The sequence below is a fragment of the Plectropomus leopardus genome, chromosome 4 (genome assembly GCF_008729295.1).
Source record: "Plectropomus leopardus isolate mb chromosome 4, YSFRI_Pleo_2.0, whole genome shotgun sequence".
NCBI lineage: Eukaryota > Metazoa > Chordata > Actinopteri > Perciformes > Serranidae > Plectropomus > Plectropomus leopardus.
In genome coordinates this window covers 17,001,650-17,028,888 of record NC_056466.1, presented here as the reverse complement: position 1 = coordinate 17,028,888, position 27,239 = coordinate 17,001,650, and the positions used below count along the sequence as shown (strand labels likewise).

Sequence of the window (27,239 nt, the reverse complement as noted above, 5' to 3'; positions counted from 1 at the left end):
ACTTTAGGACCTTCATGAAGAGGTTTGAGGTGACTGAAAAACAGATCATTTAATGAGATTCTATACATATAATGAAAAACATAACAATAACAATGATGTCTCAACATTTTGCAGCTATACAAAGAATATATCCAGCACAGGATGTCCAGAATGCAAAGGCAAGTTCAGGATGCTGGACTCTTTACGCACAATGTCAATACTGAGGTGCAGGGAGTTGGTTTCAGTGATGTAAGTGCTCCTCAGTCGCTCCTTCAGTAGAGCAGGTCCAGAGCAGAGATGGTGGGTTCTTCGGGTTTCTTGATCTCCGGTTTGGGCAATTTGATCCGGCTCATTGCAACCACTCCACAGACAGCAAAATGACTCACAATGCTGCCCACACCGAGCCAGAAGGACCAGTCCAGACTGTCATCCAGTACAACCAGCACAAAGAGATTTTCCCGATGATTGGCAATCAGCTCGGTCAGACTGTGGTGCCTCACGGCTGCCAGGAAACACAGCACACCCAGGGCTCCGAACAGAGCTGGAAGAAAAGTCAGGGAAGGAAAAGAGAGAGGTAAAGTGATGCTCAAGAGCATGGCAAAAGTAAACAAGCAGGAGTGTAGTTACATGCACATCATATAGGTGCAAGGCTACCAAAAAACAGCTTACATGAGGATAAAGGTAACGCCTGCATGTTTACTCCATGACACACAAGTTTACAAAAGTTGTATTAAATTAAGGTTAAAGGAGTAATCTCCTTTAAGGAGTAATATCTAAAAAACAGATCAAGTTCCAATAAAGGAAAAAAAAAAAAATCAGTTTCCAATGAAGGAACGTGGTTTCATCTTTTCAAATATTTGACCTGACAAAGATCAAAGCAGGATCAGAAGGTTGCCTTCAATAAAATCGTGTGACATGGAGTAAGCGTGCAGGCGTCAACTTTTTTCTCATAAAGGGAAACAGGAAAATACCCCACTCATGTACCAAAAAAAGAAATAGTAGGCATCAAAATTAACCTGTTATACACTGCACCCCTTTTTCAGGTCTCATTTTGACAACTGTATTTATTTAAATTAAGAGTATATCTCAGCAACCACAAGGCCCACATGAAAAATCAAGGCCTTAAATTAAACATAAAAAAGGGAGATAAACATAAGCATCAGTATAGTTGCTACTGAACCAGATTAAATGAAGGAACAAGACTAAATAAAGATTTTTGTCCTCGCCTGACAAAACAAATGAGTTTTAGAGTGAATTTGCCACTCAAATTAGGAATCATCTGCCCAAAAGCTCTGAGAAACCATAAAACAACAGCTGATAATCACCTGTGCAGAGACAGGTGACTATGAAATGAAGCAGGACACAATGGGAGAGCATTAAGTAAAGATTTTTTTTAGGCGAGATTATGAAATTGGCATAGATACTTAGATATTTTAGGTAAGAGACAGAAAGAAATGTTAACTAAGTACAATTTGGAGAAATTAGGGTCTAAATGTGAAGGAAATCTCTTAGAGGGAGTTTTTGAAGCAAGCCAGGAAAAGAAAAAGAGTGAAGACAAAGTTGTCTTGCATACCAGCTATGAAGTTCCACAGGTAGAGTCCTTTGTGCCCTTTGATGCTCTGGTAGGGAACCTTGCGTGCGTTGTAAATGCAGAAAGATAGACTGACCAACGCGAAGCCCACAGCCACCAGCAGGAACAGGATCACCATCATGTGAAGGCCGCCATTAATCTTCCGCACGAGCTTTGGGAAAACTGAACAGATAAAAGAAACAGATCTGAAAAAAAAGCACATCTTCAGGTGTATGAGCTGGTTTGTATGGGTCAAGATGAAGAGAGTGAGAAAGTGTAAAGTTGTGTATAATGTGCTGATGCAGTATTTCTACTTTTCAGCCTATCAGGTATTGAACTACAGTAGGAAAACTGACTGGCACAACACTTGTTCTTGTCCAACTGCACATGTATATCACTGACATACATGATGCAAATAGAGTTTTCAGGTAATAGTTTGATCTTATAGTTTGCCGGTTTTGATCTTACAGAGAGTTTACAGGTTGTATTTTGATCTAAAAGAGAGCTTGCAGGTTATATTTTGATCTTACAGGGAGTTAACAGGTTGTATCTTGATTAGGGGTTGACAGATATTGGTTTTTCAGGGCTGATGCTGATACCGATTAGTAGTAGTTAACCGATATTTGTAACTGATATGCATTAACAATAAAAATGAAAATCCTTCTGTCAATATTTAGAATTTGGAATATAACAAACTCTATGGCATGTTTCATATAACCTGTAAACTCTCGAGAGAGTTTACAGGTTATATTTTGATCTCATAGAGAGTTTACAGGTTGTATTTGATCACACAGAGTGTACAGGTTGTATTTTTAACACACACAGAGGTTATATTTTGATCACACAGAGAATTTACGAGTTATATTTTGATCACAGAGAGACTTTACAGGTTATATTTTGATCACACAGAGAGTGTACAGGTTATATTTTGGTCACAGAGAGTTTACAGGTTATATTTTGGTCACACAGAGACTTTACAGGTTATATTTTGATCACAGAGAGTTTACAGGTTATATTTTGATCACACAGAGAGTTTACATGTTATATTTTGATCACACAGAGAGTTTACAGGTTGTATTTTGATCTTACTGTATATTTTGGAGCGTCTGTTGCCCAGCCCGCACCTCTTGGTCTTCCCTCCCTGAAACAAGCCGTAGTAAATGTCCCCGATGAACTGCTCCAGCTCCGGGTGGGACGCGTTCACTATCTCCGCCCCGGTTTTACACAGGATCCGTCCGGTGACCCACCGCTCCGTGGACAGGGCCACGACCAGCAGCACCACCGAGCCGATACAGAGCACCGAGGCCACAGAGAAGGTTATCCGTTTCCACAGAGAAGGCATCTTACGAGCCCATGGTGCCCCGAGGAAGGTAACACGACGCCGGGCAGACACCCAGAGGCACACCCGGCGATCACCATGAGTTTAATCTACAGTTTGAAAAAGAAAAACATGAACCATAATCATGTAAATAGCTGTTTTTCCTCGGTGATGTGTTGCGTGCATTGATGTGTGAGTGGCGGAGGAGGAGAAACTGAATATATGGCGGTCAAAGGGATCCGTTACCGGGAGAAACTCTATCCCTGCACAGCGTCTGGATCCTGCGCTCTCCTCTTTATTCAGAGGAGGAATTAACCTTTGAAGCTTGGCCTTTTCAACTGGAAATGTATCGAGACTGGTGACCATGAAATCATGAAGGCAGAGTTAATGGTGTCAGGGTGACAGATATGATCCATTGTAACATCCTAAAGGTCAGAGCATCAACCACAGATGGACCAATGCGTGCAGACTGTAATACTCCAACATCTCTCATCTTGTTTCTTGCTTCACTTATTCACTAAGGTCTATCTGCAATGCAAATTAGTTGCTTAAAGTAACTAAGCACTTAATTAATCCTTTGATAGGCTATCTGAGCAAACTGTCTTGATTTCTTTCAAAAACACAGGAGTGCAAGGAGCAATTTTACACGAAATGGCCCAAAAAATTAAGAAATTACAACAAAATTACCCGAAAACCCCAAACAAAAAACAACAAACAAGAAAATAACTCCAAGAAAGTGCCTATAAAAGGCCTATTTTTTTCCCTTTTTCTGTAACATCATTTTGAATATACAATGAAGACAATTATAGGCTAAATATAATTTTCTTGACATTTCCCCCTCATTTTTAATCATAATAATGATACATGATAAGATACGATACGTTACGATACGATACGATACGATACGATACAATACGATACGATACGATATGATATGCTTTTTGAATAAACCAAATCAATGTTCTCAGGTTTCAGAGGTTTAAATGCTAGGGAAGAAAACAGATGTTGATCTAGATGTTAAAGGGTTAAGTACAGTTTTGAGCAGTGGCGGATTCATGCTGTCTGAGGGGCAGGGGCAAAAAATAAAATAAAATAAAAAGAGCACCAGTTATGCATAGACCATATACATTATAGATGTATCCACCATGACAGCACCCCTTGGTTCATGGACTCCTGTTTTGAAGCCTCAAGTCTGGCATTTTAGTTGTTACCATCTTAGATTTTTGGAGCCAGAAGTGACCATATTTGGACTTGCTTTGCATGGTGCATTATGGAGAAGCAGTATAAACAAGCTGCAACTTCTGAGGCTGGAAAATGAAGCAACAAAGTGGTTGCTCCAGGGTTCTTAAAGCAGGTAAATCCAACTGTATATGAGGCCCCGTTAAACCCTGTTCCTTCCACTCTCTGCACATTTGTACAGTGTGTACCTTGGTGCGTACACAGTGTGATCAGGTTCAGTGTGCATCAAGATTATGTAACTCCATATCATTTATGGGTATTATACTTATAATTTTACTTTATTAATAATATAACAGTCACATTTTACTGCAAAACAAGATCATTTATTTTTGGTACTTAAACTACAATGTCCTGACAATAATTCTTACTCTTACTACAGTAGAGTTTTGAATGCACATGTTGTTTAACCCTTTGAAACCTGGGGTAACATCACTTTTGCTGCTTTCAGATGCTTTTAACAAGTATTTAAACCTATGAATCTAGAGCAAATCAGTGCTATTTCTTTCAAAAACATGGGGACAAGGCAGTTAGCAACATGGTAAGAAATGTTCCACAACCTACAAAGTGAAAATCTTGGGGAAAGCAATATTTATAATTATCATAATTACAATTATTATTATTATTTTAGTAATTTTCAGGAAATTTTCTTACTACTACTACTTACTTTATACTAATTTCTTGTTAATTCTGGGGTAATTTCTTCTTTTATTGCTCATCCCCTTCTTCTCATGTTTTTGAAAGAAATCCAGCCAATTTGCTAAGATTTGTAATGTATTGTTTTAAGGTATTTTGGTTGAGTGATGATTACATTCATTTTGAATCTTAGTCTGATTTATAATTCCTCTACCTTATATTTAAGATGTGATGTCTGAGTGTTTTTTTCAACAAAAATGTTTGACAGGGAAAAACAATCAGTCAGTCATTAATATTTTAATCAATCAACTGAACAAGGCGTTAAATGTGCTAACGTGGCTTTGGGAGACGTCTGCCGGTAATGCGGTGGAACTGCAGTACGTCATGACGTCAGAGGGCGTGACGCAGATGTCAGTCTCCCAGGGCAGCAGATGAGACCGTTTGGTGAAGATGGCGGACTCGCTGTCGTCAGGTTTGGGAGAGGAGCAGGAGAAGGAGAAGGAGGACAAGGAGCGGGACAGGAAGGCTGCCAAAACGGAGAAGAACAATGAAAAAGACGGAGTCACGGAGACGTTGGGATTTAACGATAAAAATGGCGGCAATAAAGGCAAGAAACGCAACCTGTCAGGTGAGAGCTAGCTTCAACCCCACAGTTTGACAGCGCTAGCTAGCTGCTGAAGTGATTGTTTTTTTTAACTTACTAGCACACCAGTGCTCGGTCAGATAACATAACTGCAATGTATATGTGGCTATCTGTGCTGCCTGAGCACGCAGGTACAATTTCAGTAAGATACTAAGTCTGTACAGCTTTGGGCGCTGTTCCGAGTTTGCACTTGATCTCAGGATGAAGCTAACTATATCCCCACAACTGCTGTCACAGGGCTGAATTGAAGCAACGTTAGGTTAGGCTAATTTATGTGATATGCATCCAGATCATAATCTGAGTATCCAGCAAGACAGGACTGCTGCATGCAATTATGCGGGAGTCTAAACAGGCCAGTTTGCCTCTCTGTCAAAGTGCAGTTTCTTTGCACAGGCGCATTCAGAAGCGCTGCTGAGTTGGTACACACTGTATCAGGCCAAAAGTACGTAGACACTCGTCTGCATACTTTTCTGCACTTTTGTTTTATGACTGTTTTTGAATGGTTTTAGACTAGCTGTCGTAGTTCCAAGTAAAGCGCTACAGAACTTGCAAAGTAGTGAAAAAAGTACTCAGAAATTTTCGTTACAATTAAATGCCTGGCATTTAAAACTAAACTTTAGTAAAAGTGCAAAGTATTAGCATCAAAATATACTAAACGTATCAAATGTAAAAGAACTTTCTATACGGAATGGCCAATTTCAATTTTGAACTCGAATTCGAAACTTGAAGAAATGTAAGAAATGTTCCGCAAAGTGCAAGAAATTTATAGAAAATTATTTTTTAAAAAGGTAGAGATAAAATAAAAAAGTATGGAAAAAATATATGTATAATTATCATAATTAGATGTTTAAATTGTATATGTTATAATTTCATGTTCTTTGGAAAAAAAAACTTATTTTCATGTAATTTTTCCTTGCTAAGGTTTTGTTTTTTTCTTTCGTTGCTCATTGCCTTCTTCCCATGTTTTTGAAAGAAACCAAGCCAATTTGCTCAGGTTTTAAAGTATTCATTTGTTCATTACCTAAATAAATGTTGTAGCTGGTAAATATGGTGCTAATTTTGATAACTATATACACTGCTGTTTACCTTAAACCATAATAAAATATCATAGTTTATTAATTTATCTATATTTTGCACTAACAACATAAGCAAAGTAACTAGTAACTACAGCTGCCAAATACATGTAGTGAAGTAAATGATACAATATATGCGCCCAAGATATATTGGAGTAGAGGAATAAAGAAGCATGAAATGGAAATACTAAAATCAAGCACAAGCATCTCAAACCTGTACTTATGTTCAGTACTTGAGTTAATTTACTCAATTACTTTCCACCTCTGGCATTACTTTACAATAAAATTGGGGGACAGATTAAAAGATGAGTCAATTAAGGCCTTTTTCACAGCAAACTTTTTCCCTTATCATAGTAGGGAAACCACAGGTGTTAACTAAAAACATTAATCATTATTAGCAATTCTTAACATTACCACAAGTCTCAGAATATGTTGAATTTCCACACCCTCAAAAGTGCAACTTGATAGAGTCTTTCTTTAAATCCTGCATGCCTGGTGAACGCCCACATTTTTCAAACTCCACCTCCCTGTTTTATAATGCATGCCTTAAATGTTGAATCAAAGCCCAGTCTGAGATAATAACCTGAGAGGAGAATGCTCCCTCAGGGCAGCGTCCCTTTGTGGGAAATATTAATGCTCCAGGGTACAATAATATTTTAGATAACAGTGTGCATCCAACTTTGTGGCAACAGTTTTAGAAAGGCTCTTTGTAATGTTTGGTTGTCCACATGTGTTTGGCTATATACTTAAGGTATTTCTTTTCTTATTTCAAATTTTGATAGTTTATTATTAGCTAAGGTCTCCCTTCCGTGTGCTGTGAAAACACATACTCTCAACCTGTGAATGAATGCATTTTAGGATGCAATGCATTTTAGGATGATAGTTATATTTATCAGTAAGGTGCGAGAAATTGTTGGCAGGTTTATTTCCCTCAGAAGACTGTTAGTTTCTGCGTGTATGTGTTTAATGCTTTGTGTTCTGTCCATTTCTGGCTCTAGACCTGTCTCTAGTCAGATTTATCACGACTGAGCTCACCAGAGGCTACTTCCTGGAACACAATGAGGCAAAATACACAGAGCGCAGAGAAAGGGTCTACACCTGCCTCCGCATCCCCAAGGAGCTCGAGAAGGTAAACACACAAGTGATTCTCAGTGGGATTTTTGTTTTCAGAGTAACAGATAATTAAATACTCTCCCTCTCTGTGTCTTTCTGTTCTTCTCTTTAGTTGATGACATTCGGCTTCTTCCTCTGTCTGGATGCCTTCCTTTATGTGTTCACCCTGCTGCCCCTCAGGGTGATTCTGGCCCTTTTACGGCTCATCACGTTGCCTTGCTGTGGCCTCAGGTAAAGTATAGGCTAATGTATTAGGGATGCAAATATAATATGTTGACTGAATCCATCATGGCTATATTAAAAATCAATATCTGACTTTTTGAAAAGCCCTAAAAATTCTCATGGATTTAAAGGAACGACTCTCTAATACAGTTTTAACAAAGATCTAATTTTGTTAGATTCATAAAAGGCTATTTATTGCAGAACTGTTGTATTAGATTGCATCATTGGGTGTTGTAGAACAGTAACAGTAATGATAATAACAGTAATCATTATCTTGTAGAGCACTTTCCAAAAACCATGTTGCAAAGTGCTTTACAAGGCAGCAAAATAAAACATACAAGGAATAAAATTAGTACGTTTTAAGAGAGAAAAACAATTTGGTTTATTAAAGCAGTGGAAATTAACTGATTTGAGGTTTAAAAACGAACTTTAATCATTCCTTTTTAGCAGAACCGATGACTTTTAAGTAACATCTTGCTGGTTGACTTTTAAATATGCTTTTATGCTGGTTGTTTTTATTGGTTTTCTTTAATGCTAATACTTTCACCTTGTAGCACTTTGAGATTTGTTCCAAATGTAAAGTGCATTAAAAATAAAATGTATTCAAAAAATATGTTGAAATGAAATGAAAACTTAACTAAAATAAAAAAGGCTCTCAGATAAAAGTATGTTTTTATAGATCACTGACTCAGTTGACCCAATTTCCTCAAGCAGATCGTTCTAGAGTCTCGGGGCCCGTAGAGCAGACTAAAGACTTCTGTCCGGGGATCTCAAAGTAGGTACTGACACGAATGGTACTAATAGGTCACAGATATAGCATGGAGAGGCCATAAAGTAACCAGAAAAGCCTTAAAATGTCTTCTAAAACAGACTGGGAGCCAGTGTAAAGAGGCATCTACAGGAATGATATGATAATGTCTTTCGGCTTGTAGTCTGGAGTCAGTGTGCCATAAATGTGTCGATGTACAGATGTTGTTAATAATATGTTCTTCCTCTGTACAGGGAGGCCAGGACTACAACTGACGATTGATTTTATTATCAGTTATTCTGCCTCATATTGTCTTGAATTGTTTGGTGACTAAAACATTAGAAAATAGTGATAGATGGCCATCATAACAAAACCAATAGGACAAAGATATTTAGTTTAATATATTGTGTGACAAGGAACGCAACAAATCCTCATATGTGAGAAACATAAGCATCAAATCACTGTTGGCATTTTTGAGCGATAATAAAGACATTGCAGACTGATTTTCTGTTGATCTACTGAAAGTGCACCCTCTCTCTGAATATGTTTGTACACCTGTACAAACAAGTGGTCGTCACTGAAATAAGTAATGGAGCGTATGTCAATTTATAGAAATTGATTAAGCAATTTTTAAGCAAAAACGTCAGATATTCTTTGTTGTTCTCCTTTTCAAATGTGAGAAAATGCTTTTCTCTATTTAAGTAATATTGTAAATTGAATTTATGTAGCGTTTCAACTGTTAGTATAACAATTATTATTATATTAGTATTAGTAGTTGTGGTAGTAGTAGTAGTAGTAATAATGATAATAATAATAATAATGAGGATTCAACAGGAACTTGTTTTTAAATGTTGAAAGATTAATTTATATAAGAAATAGAATTTTTAGTTAAAGCCCAGTTGCAATCTGATTAATATATGCAGATTTGGTAGAAACCTTGGCATGACAACATCGTCATTTATAAACAGAAACAATCACTGAAACTTTGTTCTTAACCTGTAGAGGGCAGTATAGCTCTCTCTGACTCAATTTAGATGCAGATTAACCTGTTCTGCTCTTCACTATGTGTGTGCGTGTGTGTGTGTGTGTGTTTTAGTGGCTCCCGCCTGCTCCAGCCAGCCCAGGTGTGTGATGTGCTGAAAGGCTTCATTATGGTGCTGTGTTACTCTATGATGAGCTACGTGGATTACTCCATGATGTATCACCTCATCAGAGGACAATCTGTCATCAAACTGTACATCATATACAACATGTTGGAGGTACACCCAGATAATACTGCAATAACAATGTTTATAACTCTGACTTTACTGTGCAGTCAGCCACCAACTCACTAGCTCTCTTGTCAGGTGGCAGACCGCTTGTTCTCATCATTTGGCCAGGACATCCTGGACGCTCTGTACTGGACTGCGACAGAACCCAAGGAGAAGAAGAGAGCGCACATAGGCGTGATTCCTCACTTCCTCATGGCTGTGCTCTACGTCTGTATCCTTCCCCTGAAAAAAGACCTGTGATTGTTGTTGCCTGTCTGTGCATCTTGTTGCTTTTGTGTACCACCTGTAAAAGAAGTAAGAAAGAAAATAACTAAAAAACACACATTTAGAGCTCAAACTATTGTCAGCGTGGGCAACGATCAGTCAGTCTATTGATGTTATCCTGCAGATTAATCAAAAATGAAATAATCATTAGTTTAGGATGTTCATATTAGTGGGCGTACATGAGAATTAGCCCTCAGCATGATATTCTCCACTGTAGTCTTCAGTGTATTTTTTTTCCTCAGCACGTTTGTGTCTAGTTCTCCACGCCATCCTTATCATGGTTCAGGCCACAACTCTCAATGTAGCCTTCAACTCCCACAACAAGTCTCTGCTCACCATCATGATGTCGAACAACGTGAGTATAAAGTACACAGAAACATGTAACTCAGTTAAAATGACATGCAGCATGAGTTCAGCCATGATATATCTTCTTTTTATTTATTTATTCATTTTTTTGCAGTTTGTGGAGATTAAAGGAAGCGTGTTCAAGAAGTTTGAAAAGAACAACCTTTTCCAAATGTCAAACAGCGGTAAGTGGTCAGTGATGCCTAAAACAGCCAAATATGTGCAACAAAGTCAGCGCTCTGTTGGTATTTTGTAACTCGGCCTTTGAACTTGGTGATTTAGTAGAAGGTAAATTTATGGAATCGAGCTCGGCCGCAGTGAGTTCAAAGTAGGTTAATCCAGGATTGATTTGTTTGTTTCCCACAGACATAAAAGAGAGGTTCACCAACTACATCCTCCTGCTCATTGTCTGTCTGAGAAACATGGAGCAGTTCTCCTGGAACCCTGGTAACGCACGCACTGCTGCACACAAAATATAACATCACTGAAATGCACTCAGCTGGTTTATTTATACGTGACAGGTAGAAGTAACGTCAAACCCCTCCTCACAGGGACATCCTCGGGCTCCTTCGTGTCGCTCAGCAGTGAAACTCTCACTGGCCGTTATAATGAATATTACAATGAAAATGTACACTGATCAGTTTCTTAACGTTTATCTTTAGATCACTTGTGGGTGCTGTTTCCTGATGTTATCATGGTGATTATCTCAGAAGTTGCCGTGGACGTCGTAAAGCACGCCTTCATCACCAAATTCAATGACATCAGCGCTGATGTGAGTCCCTCTTTGCATATGTTGCTGATTTTAATGCTCTCACAAGTACAAGGGTGAATGAATTGGTCGGTACTTGGCATCGTGCGTAGATATTTTAATATTTCAATGTTAACTATTTTATTGTGGTTGTTGTCTGTAACTTTTCTCATGCTGTCTTGGCCAGATCTCCCTTAAAAAAAGAGATTGTTGATCTCATCGGGATTTAACTGGCTAATTGTGGGTTAAATACACTTTAAAAATAATAATACACTACTTTTACAGTTAAATAAGGTTATGATTAAGTATTAGACAGACCACCACAAAGAGCACATGTAAATTTGACTACATTTAATTCCACATTCAGTAGCTTTTTTCGCAGCTTTTGACTGCATCTTTCAGTCCTCATCAGCATGTAGAGTTGCTCAGTTGTGGAACTGTGCTCAGTTAATGGACTACTTTTGCTTCTTCCTTGTCTTTTTTTTATTTACAGGCTTTAAGCAGAGTTACTATGTACAGGGGTCCCGCAAATCCTTAAACTCTTAAAAGGCATGGATTTCATACATAAAAAATGAGGCTTTAATTGTTATTGAAATGACTTCAATCAGATGTTCAAAAGTCTTAAAGATGATCAGACATGGGAAGTCAAATTTTATGAATAGTTTTTTTCTAACATTGCAACGTAAAACCTCAAAATAATTAGTAACTTTCATTTAAAAGAATAAATAAATAACCAAATCCCTGTTGTTAAACTCGTGGGAATTAAGGCAGAGAAATCCTACATGGAGAGTGAGAAACTAAAAACTCTCCAACAAAATATTTCCCAATTCTAACTAGATTTTTCACTGGAACAAAAATGGCAAAATTGTACAAAAGTGAAATATGTGGTTCATGTTTTTTCTTCTGTTTTGGTTATTATAAAATGGGTCTTAATGCCAAGTGGCTTTAAAAAAATGTCTTAAAAAGTATTTAACCTAGCTTGCTTTAAATTTGAGGGAACCTTCTGTGTATTATTTTAGTTAATATTATTTATTGTTATTTTCAGAATAAGTTTGGATTTTGCTCAGAAAAAGCTAGTGGGTGGACTTTGATTTAAGATGATCTTGTTTTTTTTTTGTTTTTTTGTAACGATGAATTAATTTTTAAGCCCAACAGACGTGACTCTATTCTATTCCATTTCCTCTCGATTCAACATGACTTCTTTCTTCCAACGTCCTTCTCCCTTCTCCTTCTCTTTGATTTCCCTCTAGGAGTTGTAACTTTAGTTATGTAATGGAAACCAGTTCCACAGGAAGGGATTAACCCCTTTATCTCCAAAGTGTCAAACCTAATCGCACAAACCTCACTCACACGCAGTTAGCACTGGTGTGTCCATGGTCATGTATATTTAATCCCAGTGTGCAAATTATCACTTTTGTCTTCTTACACTGGCTTATCAAAATTCAATTTGGCTCATGTGCAGTCATTACCCGAACTGCAACTTCACTGAACATTAATACACAACAGCATAAAAAAGCAAACTAATTATGTTGTTCCAACAGGCAGCTGTAGTTTTAGAAAGTAAACAGTTTAACATTTTCAATTATCATCATTATAGCTGAGATATTCTTGATAGCTTGATAATTACACGTTGACCAATGCTGTGCTGTTGCTCTGTGTTATTTTCCAGGTTTATGGGGAATACAGAGCCAGTCTTGCCTTTGACCTTGTCAGCAGTCGACAGAAAAATGTGAGTGAAATGAGTTCTCCACACAACTTTTTAGAAAATTCTAGGCAAGCTTTTGAAGTACCTAGTATATATGTGTGTGCGTGTGCGTGTGCGTGTGTGTGTGTGTGTGTGTGTGTGTGTGTGTGTGTGCGTGTGCGTGTGTGTGTGTGTGCGCGTGTGTGTGTAAATTTAAATTCAGCTTGGCTGATCTAAAAAATTTCCTGAACTTGTACAATGTAGCCGCATCACAGAGCCCATCTGTGACGAAAAACTAGACCAGAGTTTCTCAATCTTGCAGCCTCTGTCATGCACACATGGATGCAGTCATAATATCATTATTCTTGCATAATCCCACCCTGTTGCTGCACTGAGAATATAAAATAGAATATAAAAGTACATAATATTTCATATATAAAGTGATATAATAACATGCACATTCTCTAATTGCAGCCCACCCCTACTAAAGACTGAATGTGAAGCTGAGAGACTGACATTAGCAATATTGAGGATATCTCTAATCTTTCTTGATTTTATAACTCATGATTTGATGCAATTTTGTTATGTAACAACTAAAGGCCCATCCACACCAAGACAAAAAAAGGAAGAAAAAATTATTATTTTAAAAATTAAAAGTGGATGGCAGCGCATTAGAAATAAAACGACAAACACAGAAGCGAACTATAACGTCCAGATCACTTTCTGAGCGATTTGAGGAACACTGACAGTCAGCCAAAGTCCGTCTGAATTCACAGTGCGTCAACTTTAACATGGTGGATGACACTGCAGATGGACTCATCATTGAGGTTTAAATAAACACATCCCTCTTTGATAAGATGGAAATAGCTCTGCGACAAGTAAAAAAAAAAAAAAAGGCTCATTCTTAGAATCAAAGATTTGTGTTTTATTACTGTTACAGGGTTTCAACGGTCATGAAAAACCTTGAAAAGTCATGGAATTCCACAATCACATTTTACAGGCCTGGAAAAATCATGGAATTAGTAAAAATCATTAAAATTTTTGAAAAACTTGGAAAATTTGTTGTCTTTAGTTAGACTGTAATCGTAGTCTTCCATAAATAACCTTCCATGTGATGTAACGTACCAGCAAATTTATTTTCTGGAGCTGACAAAGTAATGTAATACGTCCTTGTATGGCAGCATTTCGTTTATCGTTCTCATTACACTGATTTTTCTTAGTGGGGACGGACCTAAATGCTTTGTTTGGGAAGAAGAATAGTATTGATTCTTGTTGGTGTATTGTGAGAAAATGTCTTAAATGTGTCTTCAGGCGTACACAGACTACAGTGACTCAGTATCCAGAAGAATGGGCTTCATTCCGCTTCCTTTAGCTCTGCTGGTCAGTCATTTTTTATAAAAAAATATCCATTGATATTTCTTTTCTTTTTGCCGACTGTTTAAGCACCTTACATCTGATAATTTCTTTTTTCAGCTGATCAGAGTCGTGACCAGCTCAGTGAAGATTCAGGGTTCGCTCTCCTTTATGTGTGTGCTGCTGTTCTACCTGGGGTAAACGTCCAGTTGTCTTTTCCCAGTTTGAACACGTTTGCATTTGTGTTCCATAATGGTTGTATGTGGTTTTAAATGTTGTCCCCTTTTTTAACATATCCACGATTTGTGTTTGTGAGCAGGATGATCACTCTGAAGGTGCTTAACAGCATCGTTCTGTTGGGGACGTCTTGTACGTTTGTAAAAGAGGCCAACATGGAAGAAAAGCTCTCCGACCCTCCACCCTCTGTCGTCTCCAGCCGTGCAAACTCCAGAGCTCACCGCACCAAACATGTTCACATTTCACCACAGCAAGGTAAAAATCTGATATCTATCTTTTCATTTCTAAATGACTAAATACAGCATTTAGTAAGCCCTGCCTGTTTTAGTTACTGATGCTAAATTTCTACCTTTGACCATTGGTTGTAGTTGTCAGCTAATTCTTAGCCCCAGAGCTGTTTGAACACGCTGTCAGTAAATTGCTTTCTGTTGTTTCAAGAAGACCTGTTAAGATGGTCGTAAACATGCACTTGATGACTACATGAATACATGATATTGTGATAAAAGGCTGAAGCTGCGTTGCCTTGAAAAAGTCAGCGTCCTCACTAGTTGATGATTTGGGTAGTAGAGAAGTATAAAAGAAACAAACCTGTTCTCTAACAGCATTTCTGAAACACTAGTCTGTGCTAGTTTTCTGAGTATGATAGAAGGGAAAAAAGAATCAGACTGTTATTTTGTTCAAACATAACTTTGTTTTGCTGTTTAGCTGAAACACTTGTTTATATTTCAAACAGTATGTCTGAGATTTTAATAACATAAGAGAAAGGCTTTTACGCAGATGTCTTTGGTAAATTAACCTCTATTATGTTGGCAGTCTTTGCTTGAATGTAAACCTCCTCAAATGTAAGAGGACAGAGCTGCTAACTGTGATGAACTAACATCCTGGACTGTGTACAGTGGATGTGATAGTTGTGAACGTTTTTTTTGTAACCTGTAATGCCACAAACTTATTTAGTTAGTTAATGATGCGCCTCTTGACTTTAGAAGTAATGCTCAGATGCACCCTTCAGACTATTAAAAGGCTAAAAGGCTGAGTATGCCTTTTACTACAGTCACATACAGCATGCAGAGAAATTCATAGCTCGCCTAAATGCCAGTGCCTTGCCTATGTTTCTCTTGTGCTTTTAATAAACGTTCCTCTCTCTCAAATAGAACCCACAATTGACAGAGGAGGAATATCACTGGCAGCAGACAATTGTCCGCTGCCCAGCATGGCAGAGACCTCTGCCCCGACACTCCCCAAGAGCGACTCAGACATATTTCTGACCACGCCAGACGAGGAGGACGATGACAAAATTATCAACACCGACACAGGACTGGAAGGGGACAGACTTGAGCACAGAACGCCGAAGAAAGACTTGCTAGAGATAGACCGCTTCACCATCTGTGGCAACCGGATAGACTGAATGCCAAATGAAACAACCAGTCACCGTGTCCTGGTGAAACAGCGAGGTTCAGGGATCAGACACGAGTCACGAAGCTCAGACCAGACTTATTTTTGTGCACCTGGCCCCCTGGAGTATTTATTTATTTATTAATGAAAAAAACCAGCCAAGGCGTAAAGCTGTTACTACAGGCATCAGAGGCCGCTTCAGATGTTTCCATCTGGTCCAGTCGGTGCCTCGTGAGCCAGGTAGAGGGCGGGTCTTGGCTGTCATGGCAGATGCTGATGACAAAGATGGGGAAAACTGGCATGCACAGCTGGAGCAGAGCACCAAGAGAGCAGCAAATCTGTGTATGTGACTTAGTACAACACAGGTCGCTGTGTGATCATAGAAACATGACAGCTGGACTGTGCGAGTATGTGTTCAAAAGCACAATCATATGTACAGAGAAGCAGCGTTGTTTTTAGACTGAACAAATCAATTTTTTAAACTTTTTTTTTCAACAGCCTAAAAATTTCAAATATTTGAAATGAAATTTTTACGAAAAATCTCAGATCTTTTTTCTAAAATCGACCTGCAGGATTAAAACTCACAATGACATTAACACATAGTTGAAATCTCAAAATTGCTCTGCAAACACCAACACACATTTACAGTTTAGAGTGGGTTACTACGAGGAGCCCAGGTGTCCACAGCTGCCAGACAGAGCAGCACTGAAACTAAGTGCAGTCTTGCAATGGCTTTATCTTTACGTTGTAGACTCAGAACAAAGTTTGGAGTTTTTAGTGTCATGGAGTTTGTGTTGATTTTGTTACTTCGAAGCACTGAGATAAGACGGTGCCTGTTTGTAAAGACAAAAGTATTTATTTTGAAGTGGACTCTAAGCCAAACATGTTTGGAAGATATTTTGTTTTTAAGTGATTTTTTTTTTTTTTTTTAACTTTTTTTTTTTTCAATATGCTTCATGTGTACGTTCAAGCATGTAGCCCACAGATAATCACGTCTTGGTGTAACACCACTGTGTTCCTGTTCTCATTTTAAGCTCATGGTGCGTGACACTAGCATACCAGCATCAGTTTAACATGCAATTCTTTACCATTATCTGGACAGACATGAAGAATAATTAGAATTTAACATATGAAGGTAAAATGTTCAAGGATACCTGAAGGCTGAGACACAGTTGAAAGGGTGAATTACCCCTAAATAACAACAAACAAGAAGGAGGATCATAACAGCAGGCACAGGTGTGAACCCTGGAGGTTGCTGGCCTTGTTTGCTGTGTTTGGCTGCTGGCTTCAGTTACTGGAAGAAGCTCTTTGCAAATGCTTGTGTACCCAACATACTTAAGATGCTGTGAAAGCTTGACGCACTGTTTGACAAATTAAGTGGATCATATAACTTTGGTCTGATGTGCCAGGAGAAGCATGTCTGGAGCCCCAAGTTTTGCCTCTGGTGCTTATACCCTGTTTTGTTAGATTTTCAGCCACAGTGCTCAAAACTGTTTTAACCCCTTCCCTCCAAAAAACAATAATTTTTGGAAAACCCAGAAAGTCTTTTCACAACACTTATTGTTCTGAAGATATTTCCAGAATCATCAAATACTCTTCTAAAGCTAAATGGGGAAAATATTCTGTTTCATCACAACAATAGTTGGAACTCTATTTTTTTTAACCCAAACATAGTTTCTAGCCAAAAATAGTGTCTCGCCTTGCTCCACATTTGTATTCGATGAACCACGGTTTGTTTTTTAGATATACAGTATATGTTTATAATATATTACTTTATATTATTTAAAGTTTTTATACTAAATCATATATCCTTATTTTTCTTGTGTCATTTCAAATCAGGAAAGAGAACAATAATTTCTAGGTAACTGGGAACAAATCAGAGTGCCAACTTGGAAAATAATTTAAATTGACATTGCACAACATAAGTTTTTAATGACAGGCGTGTGGGATTTAAAAACTTGACTGTGATGCTAACAAAGAATACCACACACTGTTATTTGTACTCACCTTTCTTTTGACGCTTTGGTCTTTATGTTTCAGTTGTCAGACCTTCTGGGTTTTTTAAAGATTGCCGGGTATTTATTGTTCAGGGAAAAAAGATCATTTGAAACCTGCGCAAATTGGCTTGACATTTTTCAAAATATGGGTAAAAGGCATCAAGCAACTTTAGAAGAAATGGCCTAAAAATTAGCAGAAAAAGTGCAAAAAAAGAAAAAAATATTTTAAAAAAGGGGCTTAAAAATAATGATATCGTGGAATATTCACTATAATTTCAAATATATAATGATAATTATAGTTTTTTGGACATTTTTCACTAGCTTAAAAAAAGATCTAATCTACACCAATTTCTTGCAACTTGTGGAATATTTCCTTCTTCTTCCCCATGTTTTCAAAAGAAATCAAGCCAGTTGGCTCAGGTTTCAAAAGGTTAACTTAAATGTATACACAAGAGGCACAAATGTGGGCTATGTTCAGCTTTACTACAAGAAGACAGTCAATACAGTAAAACAAGTAACTGCAGTCCAGTGGACAAAGGATTAAGACTGTGGATGCATCAGGACAGAGCGATGTGTGTGTGAGAGAGATCATTTGCAGTGCATGGATGGATCTCACTACCGAAAGACATACTATGAATCTGATATTTCATTGTTTTGTTTTGGGTTTTTTTTCATGTACAACCCATTAATGTAACGCTTCTCCTACACAGTAGAAGGAGGATAAACAAGATTTTGTTTTGTAACCCTTTCTGGTGCGATGTGTGTCTTTAACATAACTTGTGTATGAACGTGTGTGTGTGTGTGTGTGTGTGTGTGTGTGTGTGTGTGTGTGTGTGTGTGTGTGTGTGTGTGTGTGTGAGTGAGTACAGGAACAGTGGCAGGTGTTTCACTGAAAGGAGTCAGTGCAGGCTCTGTTCACAGGGCAAACACTGCTGTCCACTGTTTCCCCTGAATGGGCGTTTGGAGGGGGTGTCTGTCATCACAGTCATTCACACACAGAGGATTTTTTTTCAGGGACCAACTCTGATAAATAATCTGCTTCTGGATAGATGACTTGTATTTTCCTTATTATGTCACCATACTTCACATTTACATTTAACCAGTGCAGCGTCATGCATTGTGTACAGTGACTGTGAGAGAGGATGAAAGAGGACACTGGCATAGATGTTGAGACTTGAAAGACTTAACGGGGCTATAATGTTACTTTTTAAGCAAACTTTGGGTTTCCCCTTTTTGAACTTGAACGTTGTGTGCTTGCCAACATTTCCCCGGTCTTGACTGTCTAACTGATCAGCCTCAGAGCTGAAGGTCAGCTGCTCATTGACCACAGGATAGAGTCAATGACCGGCCTCACGTTCATGCAAACAGGCACATTATGCTATCTGACCTCTGCTGCTCAGGTGAGGAGATGTAAAAATACAGACAAGTCAGTTATTGTGTTTTTAACAGTCCTGATAGTGACACTATAAAAAAGAAAGTATGTGATCAACAATACTATGTAAGAAATCGTATTGAATTTAAGTAGCTGGTTGAGAAGAGGTGTATATTGATGTACAGTGACTTAATGTGGTGTCTAAGAATGACTGTTAATAGCTTAAAGTCATACATTTAAAGTATTTAAGTAAAAGTATAAAATAGTTCTTACAAAAATAAAGTACTCATTTTTAGCCCATTTTAAAATAATGTATACTATCTCATTGATATTACTAATATTGAATATTGCAGCCAGTAAAAAAAAAAGTAATTTTACTATTTATACACACTGACACTACACATTATATACACTGAAGAAAAATTTAAACGCAGCACTATTATTTTTGCTTTAGTTTTTTAACAGGTTTAAATAAAATGTTTTAATACTTTTTTCATACACTTAACAGAAATATTTATCTCAAAATTTGACGACAAATTTGTTAAAATCTGTGTTCGTGAGCACTTCTCCTTTTTCCAAGATAATCCATCCAACAGACAGGAGTGGCATATCAAGATGCTGAGTAAACAGCATGATTACTACACAGGTGTGACACTCTAAAATGTGCAGGATGATCACATAACAACATCACAAATGTCACAAGTTTTAAGGGAGCATACTATAGGCTTGCTGGCTGCTGACATGTCCACCAGAGCTGTTGCCCATGAACCCTTTTAAACCTGGAGTGACATCCCTGTTCTTGTACTGCTTTGAAATGTCTTTCACAGGTATTTTATCCTTTGAATCCTGAGCAAATCGACACAATTTCTTTCAAAAACATGGGAAAAAGGCAATGAGCGATTAAGTAAGAAATGTTCTACAAATTATTAGATCTATAATTTTTTAATTTTTTTTTTAAATATCTAGGGAAAAGACTATTATTGGTATTATCATAATTACATTTTTGAAATATTACAAAATTACTCAATTTTTTTAGGCATATTTTCCAAGTCTTGTTTGCCTTGTGTTTTACTGTCTCTTTTTTTATTTTGTTTTGTTTTTTTTAAAATGATTTATTTATTTGAGAATTTTTTAGACAACTTTAGCATACTTTCTACTTGTTACTTGCTAATTTTTTTAGGTCATTTCTTCTTTCGTTGCTCAGTGCCGTCTTTCAATATTTTTGACAAAAAAACAAGTCAATTTGCTCAGGTTGTGTCAATGCAGGTCATTGATTTCCACCTGTGTTAGTAGAGTCGACAGGTGATTGGACCCCGCTGTGTCGCGCGCCACGAGCTTTCAGCGAGCACGAGCGTTCTTGGGGTTTTACGTGCACGCGGGATTAGGCTCCTGGCGGCCGGCCGGTGAGAGTGAGGACACCGAGATAACGAGCACATCCTCAGCCGTCGGTCCTGTCGAGTCGTCGAAGATCTCCGGGGAAATGTGTGCGATGAGTCGGTACCGAGAAACCAGGAGTTAACGGCTGCTCGAGCCTCGACCGTTGGATGTTGAGTTTAAAAGTTTCCTCGCGGTTGGGACGGTTGTTTGTTTGGGATAAACCGCTGAGAGGGACAGGTGTCCTCTAACGTCACCAGCCCGTCTCCCCCTCTCCATCCCCCGCTAGACTGCAGCACACCCGGGGCTGGGAGTTGAAACTTTTCTTCTTGGACAAAACTGGACTTTTCTGAGCCATGTTGTGGACACGGTGGCTCGCCCTGCTGCTCTGCTGGGGGGCCACAAGCGGCGAGCCGCAGGCGGATGAGAGGGACGGAATCCCGGCTGAGGCCCGGGCGGACTCCCGCAGACAGCGGTCCCCTCCGCCGGTGGAGCCGCTGGACTTTGGGTTTGTGCCGGCGGCGGTTTATGATACCCACGCTTACTACGAGCCAGGGGCCATAGGGATCCTCTTCCACATGGTCCATGCGTTTCTCTACGTGGTTCAACCGAACACCTTTCCCAAAGGTGAGTTTGTCCCTCACCCCCTCCTCCCCATCCTTCTGTCTCTCCATCTTCACCCTTTTTTTTCTGTTTTTTTTTCTGTTTTCCTCTCCCATGATGAGACACAGAAAAACTGCATCTTCAGGTTACTAGATATTCTGGATAAACACACAGACTTTGCTCAGATTCCTTTAAAATAATTGGCTAATGTGAGTTGTGTGCATGTGGCCATAACTGGTGTTACACTGAATTCTGTGACCCATCAGGTTTAGCGACTTGATTAGGACTGTTAGCTTTACTGTCATTGCAAATGTGTTATTTAATGGCCAAATAGTAGATGTCAACCAGATTTTTAAAAAATCTACTGTGCCATAATTAGGATTCTATAAAGATAAGAGGATTTTTTTCACCACTAAGAAAATTATTGTGCCACAGGTGGTCAGTATAGGCCAAGGGTGGACCAATATTGGTTATTGAGGACAGATATTGATACCAGTTATTAGTAGTTAATGAGACTGATAACCGATATTCGAAACCGATATGCATTTGCAATCTAGAATTTGGAATATTACAAACTCTAACACAAAACGTTGCTCAAATGCCTTTAGTAAATGTTTAATTTAACTTGAACGTTCAACATCAAATACAGCAAATGCCCAGCAACTTTTTTTATGAAGTCAAGTAAAAATTTAGATAAAAAATTAATAAATAAAATAGCTCTGAGGTTTTACAAACTAAAAGTTCCTCCCATGCTGGCACTTTCTTTGCACTTTTTAATTAATTAATATTGTCTGCAATTATTAAAATAAAATGCAGATACAGCAAAATGCCAAATATTGGCTCCAATAATCGGGCAGGTCGATAATCTGTGAACCTCTAGTATAGGCTACATAGAAAAATAATGATATACAGTCAGTAGTTTGCTATATATACACAGTAAAATAAAACATACAGGTGTACATTGTAAGATAAGCTAAATAAAAGAAATTTGGTGAAAATAAATATTGTAGATAAAGTAACAAACAGTACAAATGACAGTGCAATGCATGAATGAAAAAATTATATTTTACAAACTGACAACACATACTGACAGGTGCATCTTTTGTAGCCTACAGTATGACCATTGGACTATATAAAGCTGTCCAGAAACTGCATGAATACTACTGTTTTACAAGTGTTACAAACTGAGCATAGGTATTACTGGATTAAAAAGTGTCATCTGTGGTAGGGGTCATTTACACTGCACGTTGGGGACGTGGTTTAACAACAAGTGGATTTAAAAAAAAAACTGTGCTTTGTTGGCATTGATTCACAGAACATCTGATATGGTGCACTTTTAACACAGGTTTGAACTATTTATTGTAGATATGGTGAATGAACAGTTGGATGTTGGTTGTCCGGTGATTTTTTACATGATAATAGTGCATTCTAGTCTTTGTCAGTGTCCAGTGCCAATGTCATTTTGGGGTTTGGACAATAGCTGTGATGGAAACGGTGGCCATGGTGGTCGTGTATAGGTCTTTATGTAAAGCACTAACAGCTCACCTGTCAGTACACCATCAGTCTTGTACCTAAAGCTGATTGGTTTCCAACCTGTTAGTTGAGACCCTCCCAAGATTTTCCCAAGACAAAACTGAGGGGGTAACAAGATTATTAAAGTGACAGGAAAGACAAAAAAGTAAATCACACTCTCATGCAAAAGTGTATATTTTTCTGAACTATTTCTTGTTATTCTTATTAACACATAACACACTTGTTATTATATTAACACATATTTAGGTCTCCAACAAATCTCCAAATGAAACAATCTAAGAAGGAAAACCAGCTCTTTGGACATAAACTGCTTTCAGCTCAGGTCCACACTGAGGCCATAGTCTGTGCTGAAGGGTCACAAGAATATAGGCTTTGCTTGTTTTTTAAAAATCACTGGCATAGCTGTCTCTCTAGCATCAAAGACTGTGACTGATGTCTTACATCATAAATTAAACATCAAAGTCCAAAAAAATGTTGAAAACCTCAAAGAGACCGCTGTTGCAGGAAGTATTTGCACACTGCTGCTATATCTGTATTTTCTCTCCAAATGTAAATCTGTGCCATACCACAGCTGACTCAACGCATCGCTTCCAAAAAACACTAAAATGCTACTGGGTCAAAAGAGCATGTGCATAGAGGGAATGCGTGCTTTGATGATGTGTGCTTTTGTTGAGCTCATAAACCAATGTTATGATCAGATTAACAGGATCAATAGTTGTCATAGCTCGTAAGTGATCCGCTTGGGGGCCTGTGCTTTAACATTATTGTGGTGATTAAATGTGATCAGGTCTGTCACTTGATCAATAAACATGTAGTGAACTTTGCTCTCTTGGCTGCCTTGTGTAGTAAGGTCCAGTGATGGAGATGTAGAGTTACAACCAAGTAAAGCGGTTTGTTTGTGTGCTGTATATACAACTATGAGTGGTCACGTTGGAGGATGACATAGTTCAATAGGATTGAAGGTTTTAAGTTGGTGCCATTTTGGTGTCCAGGGTTAGTGCCGCTGGCTGGGTAATCAATTAGCAGATCAGCGATTAGGGGAAGCTTTCTCAGTCACCTGCATCACTGCATAATACCTTAATCCACTGGACCATATGCTGCTACTGCCAGGGACTTTCCAGTATGAAATACTGTCATACACACGCACAGGTAGAGACCACCTGGATGTCAGGTCACACACTGACATCATATATAGATATATATGTATGTATATTAAAGAAAAATCATCCACGTTGCTCACACATCAAAAACACACATACCTTGAGGTTAATTATCACAGTGTTTACAACTGCATTACTCACGATGTGAGCTTTGACTGGTGCAGCTGACAGTAAACTAACTTAATTAACTAAATTAACTCAGCAGTAACGGAGTAAACCAAAGCCATCAGTTATAAATAAGAGACTGAATTTATAAACTGCATATAGCGTATTTGGTTGGGTGTACCTATTTAACATTTAATATTATGCTAATCATAATTAGCTTTGAACAACAAATTTTGAAGTAGTGCAAATTGTACCCAGGGTCACATGCTGTTTTCTTCCTCTCTGTATGGAACATCTACCTTTTATGAGGGCTGTGTCAAAAAACTGATACAGCCTATCATGATACCTTGCATGGCAATATTGCACCAATAAATGGACACAAAGTATTATTTTTTTTAAATTGTGGAAATTATTTACGTTGCAAATACAATATAAACATTTGGTAGCCTGCTAGAATGATAAAATCAAATTCTTTTTAAGTCCACTATATACATTTTGCTGCTATGAAAATAATTTACTGTGAAATGAACAGATAGACACGTATTCCTTTTAAACAAATATAATACAAATATATCTTATTAAACAAATCTTTACAAAGTTTTCCTCTGGGGACATAATTTTCAGTTATAAAGAAGGAAATTAATTGCAATGTATTGCATTTTAGCATGTTATTGCAATACTCAGTATATCACCAAATATTCAATATGGCAGTACTATTATGTCCTGAGTGAAGTATTTGGATGATGTTGTATTGTGGGGCCTCTGGTGTTTCCCACCAGTAATGTTTATTAGCATTGGTAAATGAATACTTTACTCTCTTTTACAGCTTTATGAGAAAACAGAAGCAGTTTACTCATGCATGTTCGAAGTACTTACACTAAGTTGCCTGCTGACTCACTGGTATGGCTTAGTAAAGTGTCTTTTAGAAAAATATTCAGCATTTATACTAGTCCTATTGGGATCTAATAGCATTTCTATTTAATATACTGTCTGCTTATGAGTTATGGACAATAGCAATATCTTGGGGTTTAGGCTTGCAAAGTTACGAGATTTTCACAGTGCAATAGCCGTCTTAGAAAATGTTGTGTTATGTGGAGGTTAGGTTGAAATAGTGCGAAAATAAAATCAAGCCAAGAAAGAATATAGTTTTAAACTCCATGGAACACAGGTTTCAATCAAATTGTAGGTAAGAAGTAAAAGTTATCTAACACATAGCTAAAAATGTTCAGAAACATTTTCCTGTCTAATTTATATGGAGGTGTTTGCATAGAGGCACCATAGCCACATAAACATTTTTTCCCATGATAATTTTGCAAAATTATCATAGTTATTATCTGCAAAAAACAAATATACTACATTAAACTGTACAAAAAGGGCTATTAAGAGAGTTGAAACATTGCAGCGACCGACACAATTTGCTGATGTAGAAAATACTACTTTGTTTTACTGACAAATGTTTTTCCCTGCAAATGTTTCTGACTAAACTGAGAGGGTTTGGCAGTTAGAGGCTTGTGTGCCATAAAATCCCATTTCATACTTTTAGAAATTGTGGACTTGGTGGTAGAGTGCGCTTTAATGATGCAAGTCTTTGCATTTAATTCTGTTGCCCCATCAAATAGTGTTTTTGAATGCGGTTGTTCAGGGTTGAGGCGAGGGCTTGAGTTGGGTTGTAACTGGCTGTTGCAGAGGTTACTGGTTGGTGTCAAGACAGAGGTTGTATTGAGGTTAAGATGGAGAAACCTAAATCAATGGGGAGGTAAACTGAGGATGGGGGAATGTAATGGATTGATTAGTCTTGTCAGATCAATTGGATTGTCTAGAATTGAATATTACAAATCTTTGAAAAAATCTCCACAAATTCCTGTCGTTTTATGAATGTAATTGATATTTTATGTTTCCAGTAGAGCTGCTTGTACCAGAGTGTGAAGTACAGCTAAAGGGGTCATCATTGGTTCTTCACTGGCTCTGGCTTCTTCCTTCTCTTGAATCACTCTTCCGTCTTTGCAAATCCTTGTGCAGGTGGTTTTTATGATGAAGAAGCATTTTGGACTCTTTCAGTGTGTGAGGAGGCCGTGTCTTATCCCTGTGATACACACAGGGTAGATTAGAGGATTAGCATCCACAGGGCTATTGCTAACACTGCACAGCCACCACTGCTACAGATGGCATTGTCTCACACACACACACACACACACACACACACACACACATACACAAATGTTCAAGCACGTACAGGCATGCACATGTACACACGCGTCCCGAAAGTGGGTCATAGTCCTGGTATTTGTCTGTTTGCCTTAATTACTGTGATTGGTTGAAAACAAGTTGTTTATCAGTCTTAAATCAGATCACACTCACATGAGTTCTATGTCTGATAAGGATACTCAAGACATGGGAAGAAGAAAACATGACAAACTGCACTTTATCATGTATTAATACTATAGTTCTGTCCAACACTTTGCACATCTGCCTCCTACATTGCAGCAATCGTTCAACTTCCATGACAGAAAATCGATGGGAAGTTCATTAGTTTATTTGACAAGGGCCATCCATGCACAGCACAACTGTTAAGACACAGTTAGCTATTGTTAATTTGCAACCGTGGTATCTTGGATCAAAGAGACCAATCGATTTATTTTAATCATTTGATTTGGGCGCCCTGTTGCTAACCTGGCAGAGCGGGTGCCCCATGTACAAAGGCTGTGCACTTGCGGCAGTGGTCGCGGGTACGACTCTGACCCACAGCCTTTTGCTGCATGTCATCCCCTCTGTCTCTCCCTTTCACGCTATCCCTGATATCTAATAAAGGCAAAAATCCCCCCAAATAATCTTAAATAGAAAAAAATAATGATATTAATAATAGCAATATAATAATAAATAAAGTAATTTATTTTAGCAAGATTTGCTTCCTGTCTCAAATATTTGCTGATAGTTTTAGGCTTCTGATAGTAAATTAAATGTCTTTTGGTTAGTAATGAAACAATTACTTTTATTGGACAAAATGATGTGCAAATTTATTAAGTGTGTAAATAACTGTCACAGTTTCTTATCTCTCTTTTTTTAAACTTGAAATCTGATGTCTTGTGGGAAGCATCTGATGAAGTGTCTAATGCAAAAAGACCACATAATCCTCTTAGTTGTTTTGCTCCAGCTCACAGTGGGCCGAGTAACTTTCTTTAGCTCCTGGTGCCATGAAAATACATACAGTCCTGATAGCCTTGTGTAATACTGAGTAAATACTGTACAGGTAGTAAAGTAAAGTA

The 27,239-nt window shown here is 38.0% G+C and overlaps 3 protein-coding genes across 7 annotated transcripts in view; 2 read left to right on the top strand and 1 right to left on the bottom strand.

Annotated features, from left to right (window-relative positions):
• Positions 1-251: 251 nt before the first annotated feature.
• clrn2 (clarin 2) lies at positions 252-2,891 on the bottom strand. The gene is made up of 3 exons (XM_042484424.1): positions 2,639-2,891; positions 1,553-1,732; positions 252-520 (listed from the first exon to the last, which is right to left on the bottom strand). Exons 1-3 carry the CDS (start codon positions 2,889-2,891, stop codon positions 252-254), a joined length of 702 nt encoding a protein of 233 aa, XP_042340358.1.
• A 2,286-nt stretch (positions 2,892-5,177) lies between these two features.
• tapt1b (transmembrane anterior posterior transformation 1b) lies at positions 5,178-18,055 on the top strand. The gene is made up of 14 exons (XM_042485766.1): positions 5,178-5,367; positions 7,454-7,584; positions 7,681-7,799; positions 9,635-9,797; positions 9,885-10,020; positions 10,331-10,428; positions 10,534-10,603; positions 10,785-10,865; positions 11,081-11,190; positions 12,836-12,895; positions 14,162-14,230; positions 14,324-14,400; positions 14,523-14,695; positions 15,592-18,055. The coding sequence occupies exons 1-14, from the start codon at positions 5,190-5,192 to the stop codon at positions 15,843-15,845; spliced, it is 1,719 nt and encodes a 572-aa protein (XP_042341700.1). The 5' UTR covers positions 5,178-5,189; the 3' UTR covers positions 15,846-18,055.
• A 2,546-nt stretch (positions 18,056-20,601) lies between these two features.
• Positions 20,602-27,239, top strand: part of prom1b (prominin 1 b) — a 28,568-nt gene continuing 21,930 nt past the window's right edge. For all 5 annotated transcript variants that reach the window (XM_042485787.1, XM_042485783.1, XM_042485782.1 and 2 more), the window contains exon 1: positions 20,602-21,202. In XM_042485787.1, coding sequence (XP_042341721.1) covers positions 20,932-21,202 — 271 coding nt within the window. In that variant the 5' untranslated portion in view covers positions 20,602-20,931. The remainder of the gene's footprint in view (positions 21,203-27,239) is intronic.